Here is a 15,677-nt window from a genome sequence, read left to right on the forward strand (position 1 = left end):
TGTTTGTTGTCTAATTTGATCAAAAAGAATACCACTTTAATACTTTGTCAGCAAACTATGAATTTTGTTTCAAGCTATTACACTCAAACTGTTCGAGGGTAGATGTCTTATCACATGCAAGAAAGAAATTCTATAAATTTGCATAAATAAGAGCGAAAAACAAAAATATAGCGAAAATTCGGTGAAAGAATTGCAAATTAATGGCGAGGAAATAAGTGTACACCACTAGGTATTAAATTCAAGTGGTGTAAAAAATTTTTATAAATAAAATCTCAACAGAAAAGTTTTTAAGAAGACTTGTACACAAACGAACACACGTGTAAAGCTAAAGTCCCGAGGGTAGGCTTTTGATCTCCAAGAAAATATGTGCTCACAAAGCTAATCGCACTCACCGATATTGTCTAACCCATTCTTGGAAGCCCGAGATAGAGCCCGCTTGGATCGGAAATATTAGGTCCGAAAGTGCACAAGACGGATAAAGTGCCTCATTTTCACTTATCTCGGTCACATACAGATGGTAAGACACAACATTTGTCATACTTCCATTTGATTCCAAACATACATGCAAATAAACGCGCCAAGAAAGTAGAAGCAGAAAAACAGCAGCAACGACAACAATGAAAATATCACCAATTGCCACTAAATAAATAATAATAAAGGGCTCGTCTCCTAACATTCTTGCTTCATATTTCAATAAAAATTCCGAATGTCAACTCTAACAGAATTTCTACGCTCACATTGAAACCGACGGATGAAAGGCCAATTTCTTCGCTTAAAAAACTATTAGCCACGGAGTATCTCGATGCTGTTCTGCGCAAGCCATTCTGAGCGAATGATACTTTGGTAACATAATTTATACCTTCGACATCGATGGAAAATAAGACGCGTAAAGTATCGACAGTAAAAAACTAGTTCTGCAACCCCTTAGTTTAGATGCTTTAGATCATACTACACACGTTTATATTAGGTTTTTGGAAACAGATACGGCATTGGCACCTGGAATTTCTACGATTTTTTTAAGCTTTTCCCAGTTAATAATTGTATGGCTCACTAAGTGTTTCATCTAGGAGACATCATTAACTGATTTACCTGGTTGAACCGTCGCTGGCAAAAGTCCAATGTCAAAAATGTTTTTTATGAAGAAACATGTAGTAAATTTCCCAATTTTCGCTATCGCATTTGGAGCACTTTCGTCGAAGGCCTTATTTACTTTTTCTGGTTCTATATCATGGTATAGTCCTTTTAGTAAAAGGGAAACTTGTTTCTTTCTCGTTCTTTTGAAATAAAAGAGTAAGCCTGCACAGCTTACTTATGTGATGTCTATAAGGTTGTTGAATAGGCCACGCGGTCTGTGAAATAAAGTTTATTTTTGTACACCTTTTTAACTTTGAATGTTGGTGTTTTGGCCTAAAATTGTTCTACAATGCCTTTTGCGTTAACGGTGTGTAAGAGGATTCGCGAGCGTTATAACTTAAAAGTCTCCGGTAACGCGTTGGGATTGAAATATGGTTTATGCTTTGGTGGATGGTTGCCTGGTGGAATATACTCACTTTCTATTCTCGCCAACATAGCAAATCGATTTTGATTATTGGGATCATAATTTAATCCAGATAAGTCAATATTTGTTGTAGGAATGTTGACGTCACGACGTGCTCGTTTTGATGTGCTACTGATTATTCCATTGGCTCTATTTGGCGTTTCATTTGGTGTTAGTTTTTAATTGGGTGCCAACGCCGTCTCTACGTATATTATACATAGTGGATACAGGTATCATATGGCAAGCAATTGCAGTTGAGATACCTGGAGAAAACAAAATTAAACGTTTTAAATGAATCAATTTGACGAATGAAAAAAGTGCGAGTAAAAATTGCATCCAAACTGTTCTGAAGTTGGATGCGGTTTCTTTGTTAAACCGAGCGTAAGCTGAATAGCTCATGTTCTGCGTTAGCATTAGTTTTTGGAGTCAGTGTTGATCGTTTAGACTTGTATTTATCAGTCTTCATGCTGTCGTTGGGGTGTACACAACCAACTACAGCGTGTTACTCAATTGAAATAAAGAAATAAAGAAAAGAGTCAAACATAACCTAGAAAGCAAAAAAATCAAAAAATTTAGTAAAAAAGCATCATTATTTCATCATCACGTGAAATTATGAATATCAGCAATGGATTTCTATATAGTTACTGGATTATGGATCTAAATTTAAGTTAAAAGGTCCAATCCATACCAAATACAAACAAAAAAAAAAAAAAAAAAAAAGACTTGTATTTATAAGAAAAAAAAAGCTCGAAATTGAGAAAAAAATGTGTGAAAAAAAGTTGTTTACTTACAAACTGCTGAATAAAAACAAACAATTTTATTTTGTGAAAAGTAAGTAAAATAATTCTTTTTTTGTACTTTTTGCTCCAATTGTCTAATTAGTACTCTTAATCCGCCAAAGCTTGTAATCAATCCTGTATCATCAGTTTTTGTATACATAATCGCATACTGTCACTATTATTGAAAAAGCGCAATGGATCAACAAATAACAAAAACTCATCGCCTTGCCGAATATCTTAATTTTATCGCCAGTACGCCTAACCCATTTGAGTGCGTCATAAAGTGCAGTGCGGAAGTAATGAATTTAATTCCTCCAGTTCCCGTCGCTTATTTTGATGACCATGTCGACGTTTCGCTAGAAGTCTCCCAATTGAGGCGAATAAGTGAAGAAATTAAAAGTGGCACATCTGCACTTTCTGATTGAATTGTATTGAAATAGAAGCTACAAGGAATAATTTTGGATTAATATTTTGTGAAAATTGAGAAGTGCGCATTTATTTATGTAATACAAAATTAAGTTTTAATTTCCAAGCGATTTTAAAACACCATACGTTCTTTATGAGTATGGTCATGTATATTTATTTAATTATTTATTTATTTATACATAGTATTCAGCTATAACAAGTAAGAAATTTATATTCGGCGGGGGCGAATGTCGCATACCCATCACTAGATTTTTCACATTCTACTCTCCATTTTCTTTTCTTTTATTTGATATCTGTATCGCTGATATTATTAAGAAAAAATTAATCCCCGTGTCCATTATATCCATTTTAAAATTAACCTATAATTATAAAATTTAATTACTTGCATGGCCGATTGTTTCCATTTTTCCACGTAAATGGTAGAGTGCTTCGCAAAATAAATTTGGAAAATTTCAGACTTATAACTTTAATAACTTCCGAGTAACGAGCAAGTATCGAAAAATTTTTGTTAAAAAAACCGAGCCGCGTTCAGTTTAAGCTTCGTTGCGCGTTTCTGTTCTGATCAATTTGACCCATTTCTAATACCAATCTGTGTGCAAAAACTTACAATATTTCTACCAATTTTGAAATCGATATCTTCATTTTTGCGACCAGGAGAGTGCCAACAACACGCACCACACAAACAACTAGACGGACATACTTGGCTAAATCAACTTAGAATTTCACGCTGATCAAGAATATATATAGCTTATAGCGTCTCTGAAGCTTCAATTACATCTATGTTGGTTAAGCTTTATGAAAATAAAATTTTTGCAAGAACGTTAAAATTAATCTCTTCTAATAAGGTCGGAGAGTCGAAGGTGTTGTTTACCATACTACCTGGTCTTATCTCAAATTGCTGAGCAAGAATTACTTTTGAAGTCATTTTGTTGAATCTATATATAACAGCTATTGAAAGGAGGCCACACAAACGTGACACGTTGGTCTTACCAAGCCCTTTTGTTGCGTGCGGGTAGCCAAGCTCTGCGGTCCACCTTTCCATAAACGCTGATCTAGTTTTATTAATGGAGAACTCAACGTGTAGATTAAAACACAGTCTTTGGTCAAATAAATCTCTAAATCAATCCCAAAATCAATGAAAGAATCCTCACTTTCCAATTTTTCAGAATCGATGAGATATTCGGTGGTAATAGAGAGTTGAGAAGCTATTTGCTTTCTACTTGGAGAGATATGGGCGAGGTTTCAATTTCTGGATCACGGACTCTCCATAGACGGTTACGTTTAAAAAAAATACACGTGCTATACTCTTAAGGGAATAAACGAGCAAAACCTACTTACCGAACAAGCATATCAAAAGCCGCGGGACATTGTATACCCTGCCCTACCCATGGTCTCCTTTGGCCCATGATTTGTAGTGGGAGACCTCGAAGTGGCTCCTCTAATCGACCGAATATAACGAGAGGCTGCAGAGCTCCAGATTTTCTCGAATATTTTCCTGGGTAAAATGCTATAGTTTCTTCGACTAGAAGATTTTACTCTGCCGAACTGCATTTTGCAGTTATGCGAAATATGTCCACATTACTAGCAGTTTTTAGCAATTTGGAAACTTTTTATATTTATACTTCACCTTGCCTTTTACATCTAGCAATGACCATTTACATAATATATATATTTTTAATCATCGTAGCATCTTTAGACCCTGTTACTTCGTCCGTCTCTGTATTATCCTCTATTAGAAGGTTCGCAATTATTGCTTACAAACAATTATATTTAAAAACAATAATAACGATGCTTTAACGTTTTCGCATGAAGGAGTCATCAACCACTTAAATTTTTAGCAGTTTCTTGGTTCTTTCCAGCCACTCATGGAGAAGATGACACAATGGGCATTTTACGTAGAGAGAAACGGAAGAAAGAATTAGTACTTATGTACGTTCGACTTAAAAGTGGAAGCATCAGGCACTATATGAAACGTCGCTACTGATAGATCGGTCGGAAGGCGGACGCACTACCCACACTTTTCTTATAATTCTAAACAGAAGTAATTTTCATATAAATATAATTTCAATTTTTTATATAAATACATCTTTTCGTGCAAATACAAGTCATCAAAAAAAAAAATTTGCAACCTTGCAGGCTTTATAATGATGTTCTTTAAAACTCGAACGTTAAAAGGAGCCAGATTACGAGGAAAAACAGAGTCAAAAAAATTCACAGATATTATCCTATTTTCGTGTTAGGGCTCTCATTTTTGTTGAGTTTTGTAAAAAACCTTATGGGAGTTGGAAAATTGTATCGTTTTGCATATACACGTAAAAATAACACAAAAAAAAAAAGAAAACTACAAGCAGAGAGGATAATCGCTTCTTTTAAATTTTAAAGTTATTTATCTAATTTATGTTCACCTTGCACCAATGTACATTTTTTCTATATTCTGTGATTTCGAACATCGGTTTATAACATGCATTGTTTCTAAGAAATGAAAAAGAAGCAATAAAGACCATTTATTTTAAGGTTGAAATATATTCATCAAATTGTTTTATTGGAGAATAATAAATGGTAATTTTGCAAATTATGGAGTAATTAATATAAAAATTGATCTTTCGATGGTGTCATAAAATTTTAGGCAGAGATTAACATAATAATTTCTCGAATTCAACATTTGACTTCTGTATAATGTTCGTATAGTGTCCTATTTGTTACTAAACAGTCGAAGCCCGAATGCGGCATTCCTGAAATGTGTGAAAATATAATTTGCATCATAGTTTCCTAATAATACTATAAAGAAATGTCAGACCAAATTTTATAAAAAATTATTCAAGTGTGAGAGATTTTGCAAACTATCGTCATGCGCTGAATATCTAAAAAATCACAATCCATTCGAATGAATTTAAATGTATTCTTCTTATAAAAATACACGAGTGTAAAAAAAACCCTACCTTTAGCTGAAATTGGCGAACGCATTGAATACTTATTACGTTGATCTTTAGGAAATACATAAAACATATCAAAATTGCCCGAGTCCATCCTCATAGTTTCTTGTAATTTCCCACGATCATCCACATACATTGACTCAAACCATGTCGAATTGACTCAAAAAAGTCCATCAACATTACATATTTAAAAAAATGGTCTTACTCCTTATTTCCTTGTTTGTTTAGATTTTTTATCTAATCAGCCTTTTCATCATTAATCAATAAACAAGCTTGTTTTCGTTTATATTAACTTCCTTATTGTTATTTCTTTTAATTTGTTTGTTATATTCAGACAAATTTGTTTCTATTTAATTCTAAGACCTTATGTTTTTGCATACATTTTCCTGTAATACAATATGGTTGCACGGCTGCTCATTATGCTTAATACTTGAAGGTTTTTAACAAACAAGCGAGACAGCTGCGAGAAACGCTCTCTCAAAGCCGTGAAATCATGTGCAAATAAAATAGTTCACTGGTCTAAATATCATGGAAGTGATTGGCAATGATAAGACCAAGCACATTTTTAACTCGATATCCAATGCAAACAATTTTATTCTAAATAACGACTTTGCCCAAAAAAGTTTTGAAGCATGCATTCTTAAGTCCTTCACCGAAAAATTTGGGAAAAATGCTTCCTCATCGATTCCGATCCGTTCTATCGCAAACCGCCTGAGAACGATACAACCTATGCACCAACCGCGAATGTCAAAATCGGCTTTAAAGCCCAAAACCAAAAACCATGTCTTTCGGCAATGCATTCTATACGTCAGCTTCTTTATAGCGGGTTTGAGACAATGGTTTAAATGTGTTCAGCTTGGTCAAATAGTGAAGTTCTGCAAGCTAAAAACTCACGTTATCTTAAATGTAAAAGCTCCCCGAAATGCACGAATGAATCATGAAATGTCTCCTGTGTGTCTATTCTTACCACAATACTCGTGCCCTACAAGAAAGAAGGAAGAAGAACAAGTCAATATGATAATGACAATAGAAAACTCTCTCTTGAAAATACTCTCAGAATAATTATGAATTCATTGATTCAAATGCATGCGACAGCAACCTCCCAGCTCTCCCGTTAGCTTCTTTCGCTGAGAACATTGGAGAGATTCATGAAGAGGTCAATAAGATTGTTACGCAACGGAATTATAACAAAATAACCAAGATTAAATCTAATACCCCCGACCCAACGCCCCACACTAGTGGAATACCTTCTAGCCAATATCCTCAATGCCTTTAAATCTGCTTACGAGACAAAGCAGACAGACTCGTTCCTTGATAAAATAAATACTTACGCCTCGTCTTTTGATGTTCCACAGCAAAGCTATTAGAGCTCCGTCTCGATGTTATCCTCCACCCCAACATGGCATCCTTCCCCCAATACAACATGCAAAATTTCAGGCGAAATTTTTCCTCTCTTGATTTTTTTTTGTGAACTCCAATAAGATCAATGTCTATATTCTCAGCGAAATTTCCCTTTCTAATGAATCGGTCTCAAACTTAAAATTATTTAATTACGCACCTGCCACCAAATGGAAAGATGATAGCATTGGCGGTGGTAAAAAAAGGTATATCATGGAGACTTATGCCATATGCATCGTCTGCGGACGTAGTTATTATTAGATCTTCAAATCTTCGTTCAAACATACAGTTATTGTGTCAGTCTATTTTCCGCGTCGGATATACATCGAAAGGATATTTACAAACTGATTGGTTTCCTCGATAGATTTCTGAATGTTTTTTTCGCCGGCGATTTCAATGCCATTAATGCCATCCTCTCTTTGGTGACGCAGTAACGTCGAACAGAGGCAAGGCTTTTGTTAATGTAATGCGTTCTACAAGTTTTCGTTGCCTTAATGACGGCTCGCCGAACTTCCTTTTTTTCGCCAATCTCCTCTTTTCAGGTAGTACCTTAAATCTCACCTTCACAAACTTATCAATTTTCTCTTTCAACTGGGGCATTGCAAATTTTTGGGCAACAGCCATCACTCGCCCATCAGATTTGGTATTCGTAATAACAGTATCCAAGATATCAATAATTTCATATCGCGCAAATCTCTTCTTAACAACCTGTTCAATGGATTTCAGGAAACTTAAATCGCGAATATAAAAACAACTTTCCAAGCCAAATTACCAACTTTTGCTGTTGTCAAATATTGCCTCAACGCAATCTGCAAAATCAAAATGCTTGATACTCTACCCTCCACCCTCATCGAATTATTGGCCATTATATAGGCAGTCGATCATGCTCTGTCGAATTGGAAGACAAAGTTTGTCATTTTCTCTGACAGTGGATCTATCCTGCTCCTCATTAAAAAGAAGGACCCTTGAAATCAATATGTCTATGACATTCATGGCATCCTGAACAACATCTTCATTAGGCAAAGCCACCTTGTCTGGATTCCTGATCACTGCGGTTTCTGTATCAACGAAAAAGTTAACCTTTATGCACGCGAAGCACAACTTGATGGTTCAATCCGAAAAACCATCATCTGCGAACTTAATAAGTAATGTATAAACATCGCAACGGGAAAAGCGGATCCTATTTTCTACAAAGTATTTCGATCCATGTCGTTTAAACCTCTACTGGACTCTCTTTTCTCTTCTTGGGAGATCAAAGTCCTCTATAGACTTATGGCCAACCATACCTATGGCAAACCTTATCTGAAAATGACCCGAGCATTTGACAGTGACACTTGCAACTTATGCCTGATATCAGAATTCGCTGATCATCTTGTTTTCAAATGCAAAAGCTGGGACAATATCAGACAGAACTTTTCCCTTTTTGGTATCTACAACAACTTATTTAATGTTTTCTATGCTCACGATTACTCTCATGTGAAGGAGCTAACTGCCTTAATGAAAACCACCGATTTTTCTATCTAACTTAATATCTTTTCTTTTATCTCTCTACTTTCTCGTTTTTTAACGCGACACGTTGTTGTATAAAAATCGACGATTCACTTATTCCTAATATTTATTGAAATGATTGGATGACTACACGGAACCCATGTTTTCATAAGCCCGCATAAAATGAAGAATGTTTCATAAACCGAAAAGTCAAGCATAGGTTGAATGAGGTGGTGAGTTAATCGGTATATATACGTGTTTTTGCGTGTACACATGTAAAGATTTTATGTGTAAGGTTTTCGACCGGATGAAAACCATGGCAGTGAGCTTTTGATATCCTGGATCTTTTGAGTCGAATGAGTGAACCAGCGTATCTTCTGCACTTTCATATTGAATTGTATTCAAATAAAAGATATAAAGAACAAATCCGCTTTAAGATGTTTAGTGAAAATTAGAAAGCTGGCCTTTACTTATATGATACAAAATTTGGATTGAACAAATCATTTTAAAAAATTTTACATTCTTTATAGGTAAACGCATCTCTTAATGTATTGATATATTATATAAAATAAAAAGATAAATATTAAAATTCGAAACTGAAACCCATAATTCAAAGTTTTCCTAACAAAGAAAGATATGAAATTATATGAATTATATGAAATTATTTCAATTTGTGAAAAAATTTTAAATAATTTTGCTTTAAGTGAGTTTAAGATTTCAGTTCTTCCTCTCTTGGACGAAACGTCAATCGAGACAAACGTTAACGTAAGCCAAATTGGACGATTAACTAGGAGATCCCCTCATATATCGTTCAATCGAATTTTATGAATTGCTATTACTACGAGTTGTGATGTGAGAAGAATTGCATAAATAACATTTAGGAAATTTTTCAAGAATAATTTCCATATTTCTATATCAACTTGAACTAATTGAAGAACAATCATGAAGTGATTGAAAAGAGATAAGAGATATGGCAGTTTTTGTATCTATGTGTTCGCAATTGCTTGTATATCAATAAAGCAAGGGCTTGCACGAAAACGATGAAACTTTGATGTTTTTTAGGTCATTCTTGTATTCAAGTGTAACTTTCCCATTTAGTTCTTACGGTTATATCTTATAATACCAGCGGCACAACGGTATATTAAATTTTAACGAATGTATACAACAGCCAGAAGAACTTAAGACAGCCCATCTTTTACTAAGCCGATCAATTCAGATTTACTTTCTGAATCGATCTAAGCTTCTTTGCCCGTCTAATATTCTTATTCTGTTCACAATTATGGAGACATTTTCATTAAATTTGGGATACCGATATGGTTTGGCTAAACCACAAACGCTATCGAAAACAGTACGGATTGTGCCACTTTATCGATCCATATGATGCTTTACTTGGAAAAGTCCTTACATCAATAAATGTATAAAGCGAAGTGACTGTAGAGCATTTAATGGTGTACAGCGGCCCACCATATCGTTTGTACTTCTTTTCCCATTTATTTTTCTCTTATTATTTTATTTTTTTGTATAAATCGCAATTACTTGTGAACTTATTTGCTATTGTTTAGAGAATCATACTCACACCATAATTCATAAAACTGTCACGTTCATTTTTGATAATCTAATAACAAAATTGTATTAAATTTTAGATTTAAGATGTAGTCCAATGTTTAGAGGAATATCTACCTGTAATGATATCGTCAATTCTATCTAATCTAATACTGTTTGGGTAATCTAAGGCTTTTTCCATTACTTCAATGGGAAAAGTAGTTATAGCTCTTACATTGGTTTTTATGCAGGTGTGTATAATTGACTACATGTGCATTGCTGGATTTGGACTGGCGGTAATGCGAAAGCGAAAGGCGATACTTTAAAAAATTTACGACAGTAATACATCAGAATTTGAGTAACTTGTGATACGAACAAAATTAAATGTTCAAAACTTTTTCAGTTTAGTGCGTTCATTTATTGGTTATCCATTGTTTATGTCTACAGAATGCGGGCATGGGAGTGGGAGATCTCGAATATAATGGCATTGCATAAAACTGAAGGCAAAACAAATAAGAGAGCAGTTGATGATTTATTCCCAAATTTCGATCGTTCATATGCAAGCTTGTGGCGAAAATTGACTGTTTACAAGCGTACGTTTTTTATTTTACCTGGGCTAACCGATTTCCTAATATCTTCAACGCATTTTTTTTATGAATTACAAGCAAATTAAGTTATAAACAGTAAACAGTTTGACAATTGAGAGGTTCGCAAATGTTGCTTTGGTTACGGCAATATTTTTGACATAATAAGAAGCTTAAGGAGTGCAAATTGAAACTTTGAGCGAAAAATATAAAAATACAGAAATTTGTTGATGATACAACAACTTTAGAAACTGGTCCTTAAAAACACAAAAGCTGCTTTAAGCCTTTAACACAGTTTTTAACATACTATCTTAAATGAACTACTTTTGCTCTTCAATGTTTGTTAGTAAAAAAAAGAAACGTATTGCATGATACACTCCGTCCCCCATATACTCTCCTATTTATATAATATGTCATTCTGCATTCATAGTAACCCGCTTTTGACTAATCGACAACGACTCAATTAAAGCCGTCACAGTAACAGTTGATTATGTTTAGTTGCTTTTTTACAAATTGATGTCAATGAGCCTACCCAGACATTCACATTATGTTTCGCATTTGCGTTTCATAGTCTGTGGAAATTCCCGATCCCGATTCTGATGTATACCACAACAACAAAATCGCATATCTTTATATCTATCGAACTTCTTAAAATATAACAAAAATGTACGGGCATTCGTCAAAACGTATGTATTGGATAAAAATAGAAAAAAAAACAAATTTATTCAAATTTTAGCCTTTTACGGTATGTCCAGCAAACTTCTAAAAGTTCCCTATTTTCGTATGCCCATGTCATTAAAACAATAAACACGCATCCAAAGCCAAGCATTAAATGTGACGTCATCGAAATTTTAAACTAAAACGGTAATGGAAAAGCCATATTTCTTAAATGGAAAAAACAAAAATATTTTTATACATCTTAAATTAATTCAATTTAATTACCATTGCAGAGTTACATAGAAAGCCTCCGCCGAAAACAGTGAATAAAAACATTTTGCTAGGGACAAAATCTCGTAAAGGATTTATGCCAAGTGGTTTGTATTGCAGCCATATAAACCGGGCGCTGAAAATTACGATACAAAAAAAAATTGTGCGTGTTCATTCTTGTTCGTGATACGGGTATAATCTTACCTGTAACATATACGGCAAAACATATTAATACAGTTAGCAAATATGAATCCCACAGGACCAAATATTGTCGTAAGAAGGTAGGATAACAAAAGAAAACTTATTGAAAATACCGCCAATAAATAGTTATATTTATCGATGTCTTGGCTGGTGTTAGTGGCAAACATATAACCTTCTGTTATGCCATTGATAGCCAAAAAACAAATCGCTAAGCAATGCCACTTCAGAAGTATCTCGGGAAGCCCGCCTGCTATAAAATCGGCACCGCCATACAAATATAAGAGTGTATGTGAATAGCTTTGGCCAAAGCATAAAGCTAACAAACCGATAGAGATGACTGTCATCGAAAGATGCCCCAAAACAATACCTGCTTCCTGAACTTTGGTCTGAAATGATCTCAAAGCGTGCTTATCATGTTTAATTTGCATTTAACATTTTCTAGATTTACTTTGTCTTGATCGCTCAAAGCAACGTCGCGGGATATTGTCTGTGTAAAATAAAAATAACTACTGTCTTCAATAGGACGGAAGATAAACCTGGCTGCTAGGCTTCCTAAATTGTTAACAACGTCGTACATTGCTTGTTGTTCAAAATTCAAAACTGGACTCATAGACATAACGTATTTTTCACCTTCCGTAAGAATTTGCTTCAGGACCGCCTGCTTAAGAAAACTCAAAGTAAGAATTTGTAGTTCGGAGTTTAAAAATTTACTCTGAAAATGAACAGATATGTAAGCTTTGTTTACCATAGTTTTACGCATACATGCATCGATATTAATACCTCGTTTTTCATTACACCTGGAAGGAAGTCCGACAACTTCTTTAAAGGAAAGTCATCCATATTTTCAAACAAATATTTTCTCCAATCTCTCAAATCTGATTTAAGAAAACAACTGCTGCTTGCATTTCTGTCTTCTTTATATCGATTTAAGCTGTTTATATAGAAAGCATAAAAACCGTAATGACTAAGAACAATAGTCACTGCGCTGGCTAACTGAGCAACGGCGAAGGCATAAATTGCTGCCGTAGAATCTGTTAAAGCAATCGTTAGAAAAATAACAGAACGAACAAATATATGCAAAGTATTTAGACCAATTTTCAGTTTAACGAAGCAAAACACTTGGCTAACAAAAACTGGAGGTTCTGCGCACAATTCGATAACACAAGAGAGTAGTACAGCGTAGCATGCAAATCGATACTGGTCCAAATATACGATATCCACTGAAGAAAGACAATGAAGCCACACGTAACAGCACGGTAAGCACACAAAAATGCAAATGATAACTCTACGATGCGATGGAAACGTATATATATTCTCATATCACATTATCTCGATACTCACGTTATCCATTGTTGATTGATAAGTTGTGACCATGTGCATTTTTCCCTTTGTTGCGATGTTGCACTTAGCGCTGCTCTACTTACAGCTTCACGCGACAAAAATAACACAGTACTCTCCAACAATAATAGGCGAACGTTCATTATGCCTAAAACTTCGCGACCTACATGACGAATAATGAATGCATTAATGCCAAAAGTGACTATACGACAGAGAATCTGCAGAAGCGAAAAATCCAAATAGTTTTATACTATTATTTAGAAAATAAAAAGTATGTTTACTTGAAAAATAATACTAAATCCAGCGTCATATAAACTGCTTTTTAAAATATTGCGAGGCATGTTCTGAGAGTCCCTAGAAAGGTTTGTGTTTTTTCACTTCTATTGTTTAATCGTCCTAACACATTATATTACATTAAAATATCCAGGTTGCAGGCCGCACACTGATTATAAAATAAATCAAGAAAAATGAAAATACAACGAGAAACAGCTGGTTTTGACATCGGGTTCATATGGACGCGCAGGTGTAGGTAAAGTAAGATAAACATTCATGTCGTCATCCCATTCATCATAAGGAATTTTTGCAATAAGTCGATGTCACAATTTTAATTATTTGTCAAGCAACCACGATTCCATTGCGGAGACATCATTTAGCGTTTTTATTGCTGAAAGAGGATAAACCAGCAGCAGCAGTTTATTGGTAATTTATATAAACATCCGACTTATACATGAACATTAAGAATTCTATTACAATTGTACTTAATCTTTATGCTCACCGCTAAGCATTTTGTTTTTTTTTTTCATAATGCGTGCACAGCCCGAAAGGAGGTTTCAGAGGTCCTATAATGTATATATATTCTTGATTAGCGTGAAATTTTGAATTGATCAAACCTTGTCTGTCAGTCTGTGTGTCTGTTTAGCGTTTAGTGTTGGCACTATCCTGATGGCAAAAATAAAGATATCGACTTTGTTTGTGACCGCAGATTAATATTAAAAATGGCCCAAATTGACTAGAGCAGAAGCGAATAAAAGAACTTGGAGAGTAAAATGCGAAAAGCAAAGTTGTGAGTATACGAGATTCGGTCCATTTCGAATATAACTTTTTTACTTCTTTTTTATAGAGCGTGCTCTAATACACTACGTACGGAATTTGATGACCTGACAGCTCTAAAGTCCATATTACTGTTGATAGGAGGAAAAAGATGGTTCTGTGATAGGGAAATTATACGTTCAAGAGAATTGTATGATTGTCAGGGCTATTATTCGGTTCATTTTTCCTTCTCGTTCATGCTGATGTGGAGTAGGTGGTGTAATTATTTATTGTTATAATGTGATCACAAAGAACATTTGATATAGCTCTTCTTTGCATCCTAAATCATTTTTTCTCATGTGCAAAGAAGACCAAATTGTTCCGCTTTAGTGAAACATTAGCCGATATTTTACCCGCAAAAATTTTTGTCCTTGACAGTTTTGAGCCAGTTGAATTCTAGCTCACTTTAATATTTCTAAACCCTGCTACATGATTTTCTAGATATAGAAATAGATTTGATGGCAAATTAATTTTTTTTTTTAAATTCAAATTTGTACAAATTTCACTGTGTAGCGTTGCCATTTCTTAAATATTTGAAAAACTTTTTTTTTTAAATACTTACCCTTTTTAATAATTGGAATCTAATTTCATCATCCCCCTTCACAATTTGGGTTAAGTGGCGGTATTAGTAGCTACAATCTTACACTTCTTAAATTCAACTTCATCGTTTCGAAACTACTTTACAGAACAAATTCCGAAAAATGCTTACAGCGCTCCATTCGCGAGTGATATCGGAAGTTTTGGGAAGTTTTCAATGTTTTATTGACTAAATTTGAAGCCGGCGCCTTCAAATTCGCAATGAACAAAATATGCACAAAAGAATTTTACATAAGTAAACATGCCTGGATCGATCCAGACTTACTAGAACGTAAATATGCTTTATATAATTTCCAAAGCTGAGTTATGGATGTTGCGAAGGTTTTGACCAATGAATATGGTGTGCATAAAATTCGAAAAAAACAGGTTTAATTCAAATATTACCAAGTAACTACTGCGTAACTATCAAAAAATTGGTTTACACACTGTCACCAGTGTTGGTAGTGACGTAACTCCGGCAAAACCCAACCAAAACCCATATCAACACGTCATTTGATAACATGCACAAAATCTTGCTATCGCATGCTCTATTGAAAGTACATAACTGCCATAAGAATTCGAATTAATTCTTTATTTTGATAACTAGGTAGCTTAAATCAACAAATTGCCGATTTTATTGAACATTGTGGTTAAGTGAGAACAGCCGGAACATTTCAATACGTTTTATGGAAAACATTCGTCCCGCAAAACTTGATCTACGAAAGCGATTATTAGAGTTTGCATTAGAAGTATAATCTAATACTACAAAAAATTTCATTCTACTACAGGAATTCCTGTGCAAAACTATGACGCTAGCGGGTAGGTTTCAAATTTCTATTTCATTAAATTGCATCATCTC

General features: G+C 34.4%; 1 protein-coding gene and 1 long non-coding RNA gene across 5 annotated transcripts; one reads left to right on the top strand and one right to left on the bottom strand.

The window, feature by feature from the left end:
* Nucleotides 1–1,557: 1,557 nt before the first annotated feature.
* On the bottom strand, nucleotides 1,558–13,594 carry LOC119637406 (protein RFT1 homolog). Of its 4 annotated transcripts, XM_038033407.1 has the most exons (8): nucleotides 13,435–13,594; nucleotides 13,157–13,371; nucleotides 12,907–13,100; nucleotides 12,596–12,846; nucleotides 12,264–12,527; nucleotides 11,819–12,201; nucleotides 11,630–11,750; nucleotides 10,337–11,543 (listed from the first exon to the last, which is right to left on the bottom strand). In XM_038033407.1, the coding sequence occupies exons 1-8, from the start codon at nucleotides 13,492–13,494 to the stop codon at nucleotides 11,409–11,411; spliced, it is 1,623 nt and encodes a 540-aa protein (XP_037889335.1). In that variant the 5' UTR covers nucleotides 13,495–13,594; the 3' UTR covers nucleotides 10,337–11,408. The 4 variants fall into 4 exon arrangements, with proteins under 4 accessions (XP_037889338.1, XP_037889335.1, XP_037889334.1 ...); XM_038033410.1 differs by lacking the exon at nucleotides 10,337–11,543 and adding an exon at nucleotides 1,558–1,800 and having other exon boundaries at nucleotides 12,596–13,100; nucleotides 13,435–13,593; XM_038033406.1 differs by having other exon boundaries at nucleotides 10,338–11,543; nucleotides 12,596–13,100.
* Nucleotides 13,595–13,675: 81 nt separating this feature from the next.
* On the top strand, nucleotides 13,676–15,348 carry LOC119637293. The gene is made up of 3 exons (XR_005247233.1): nucleotides 13,676–13,852; nucleotides 13,970–14,216; nucleotides 14,274–15,348. It is a non-coding gene; the product is annotated as an uncharacterized LOC119637293 (long non-coding RNA).
* Nucleotides 15,349–15,677: the final 329 nt, after the last annotated feature.

The sequence above is a fragment of the Glossina fuscipes genome, unplaced genomic scaffold, assembly GCF_014805625.2.
Source record: "Glossina fuscipes isolate IAEA_lab_2018 unplaced genomic scaffold, Yale_Gfus_2 59, whole genome shotgun sequence".
Taxonomy (NCBI): domain Eukaryota; kingdom Metazoa; phylum Arthropoda; class Insecta; order Diptera; family Glossinidae; genus Glossina; species Glossina fuscipes.

Coding starts and splice junctions, on each gene's coding strand:
- LOC119637406 (XM_038033406.1), bottom strand. CDS start 13,494: ATGCCTCGCAATATTTTAAAAAGCAGTTTATATGACGCTGGATTTAGT. Junction 13,372..13,434: donor GATTTAGTATTATTTTTCAA/GTAAACATACTT, acceptor TCGCTTCTGCAG/ATTCTCTGTCGTATAGTCAC. Junction 11,544..11,629: donor TTCTATGTAACTCTGCAATG/GTAATTAAATTG, acceptor TTACCGTTTTAG/TTTAAAATTTCGATGACGTC.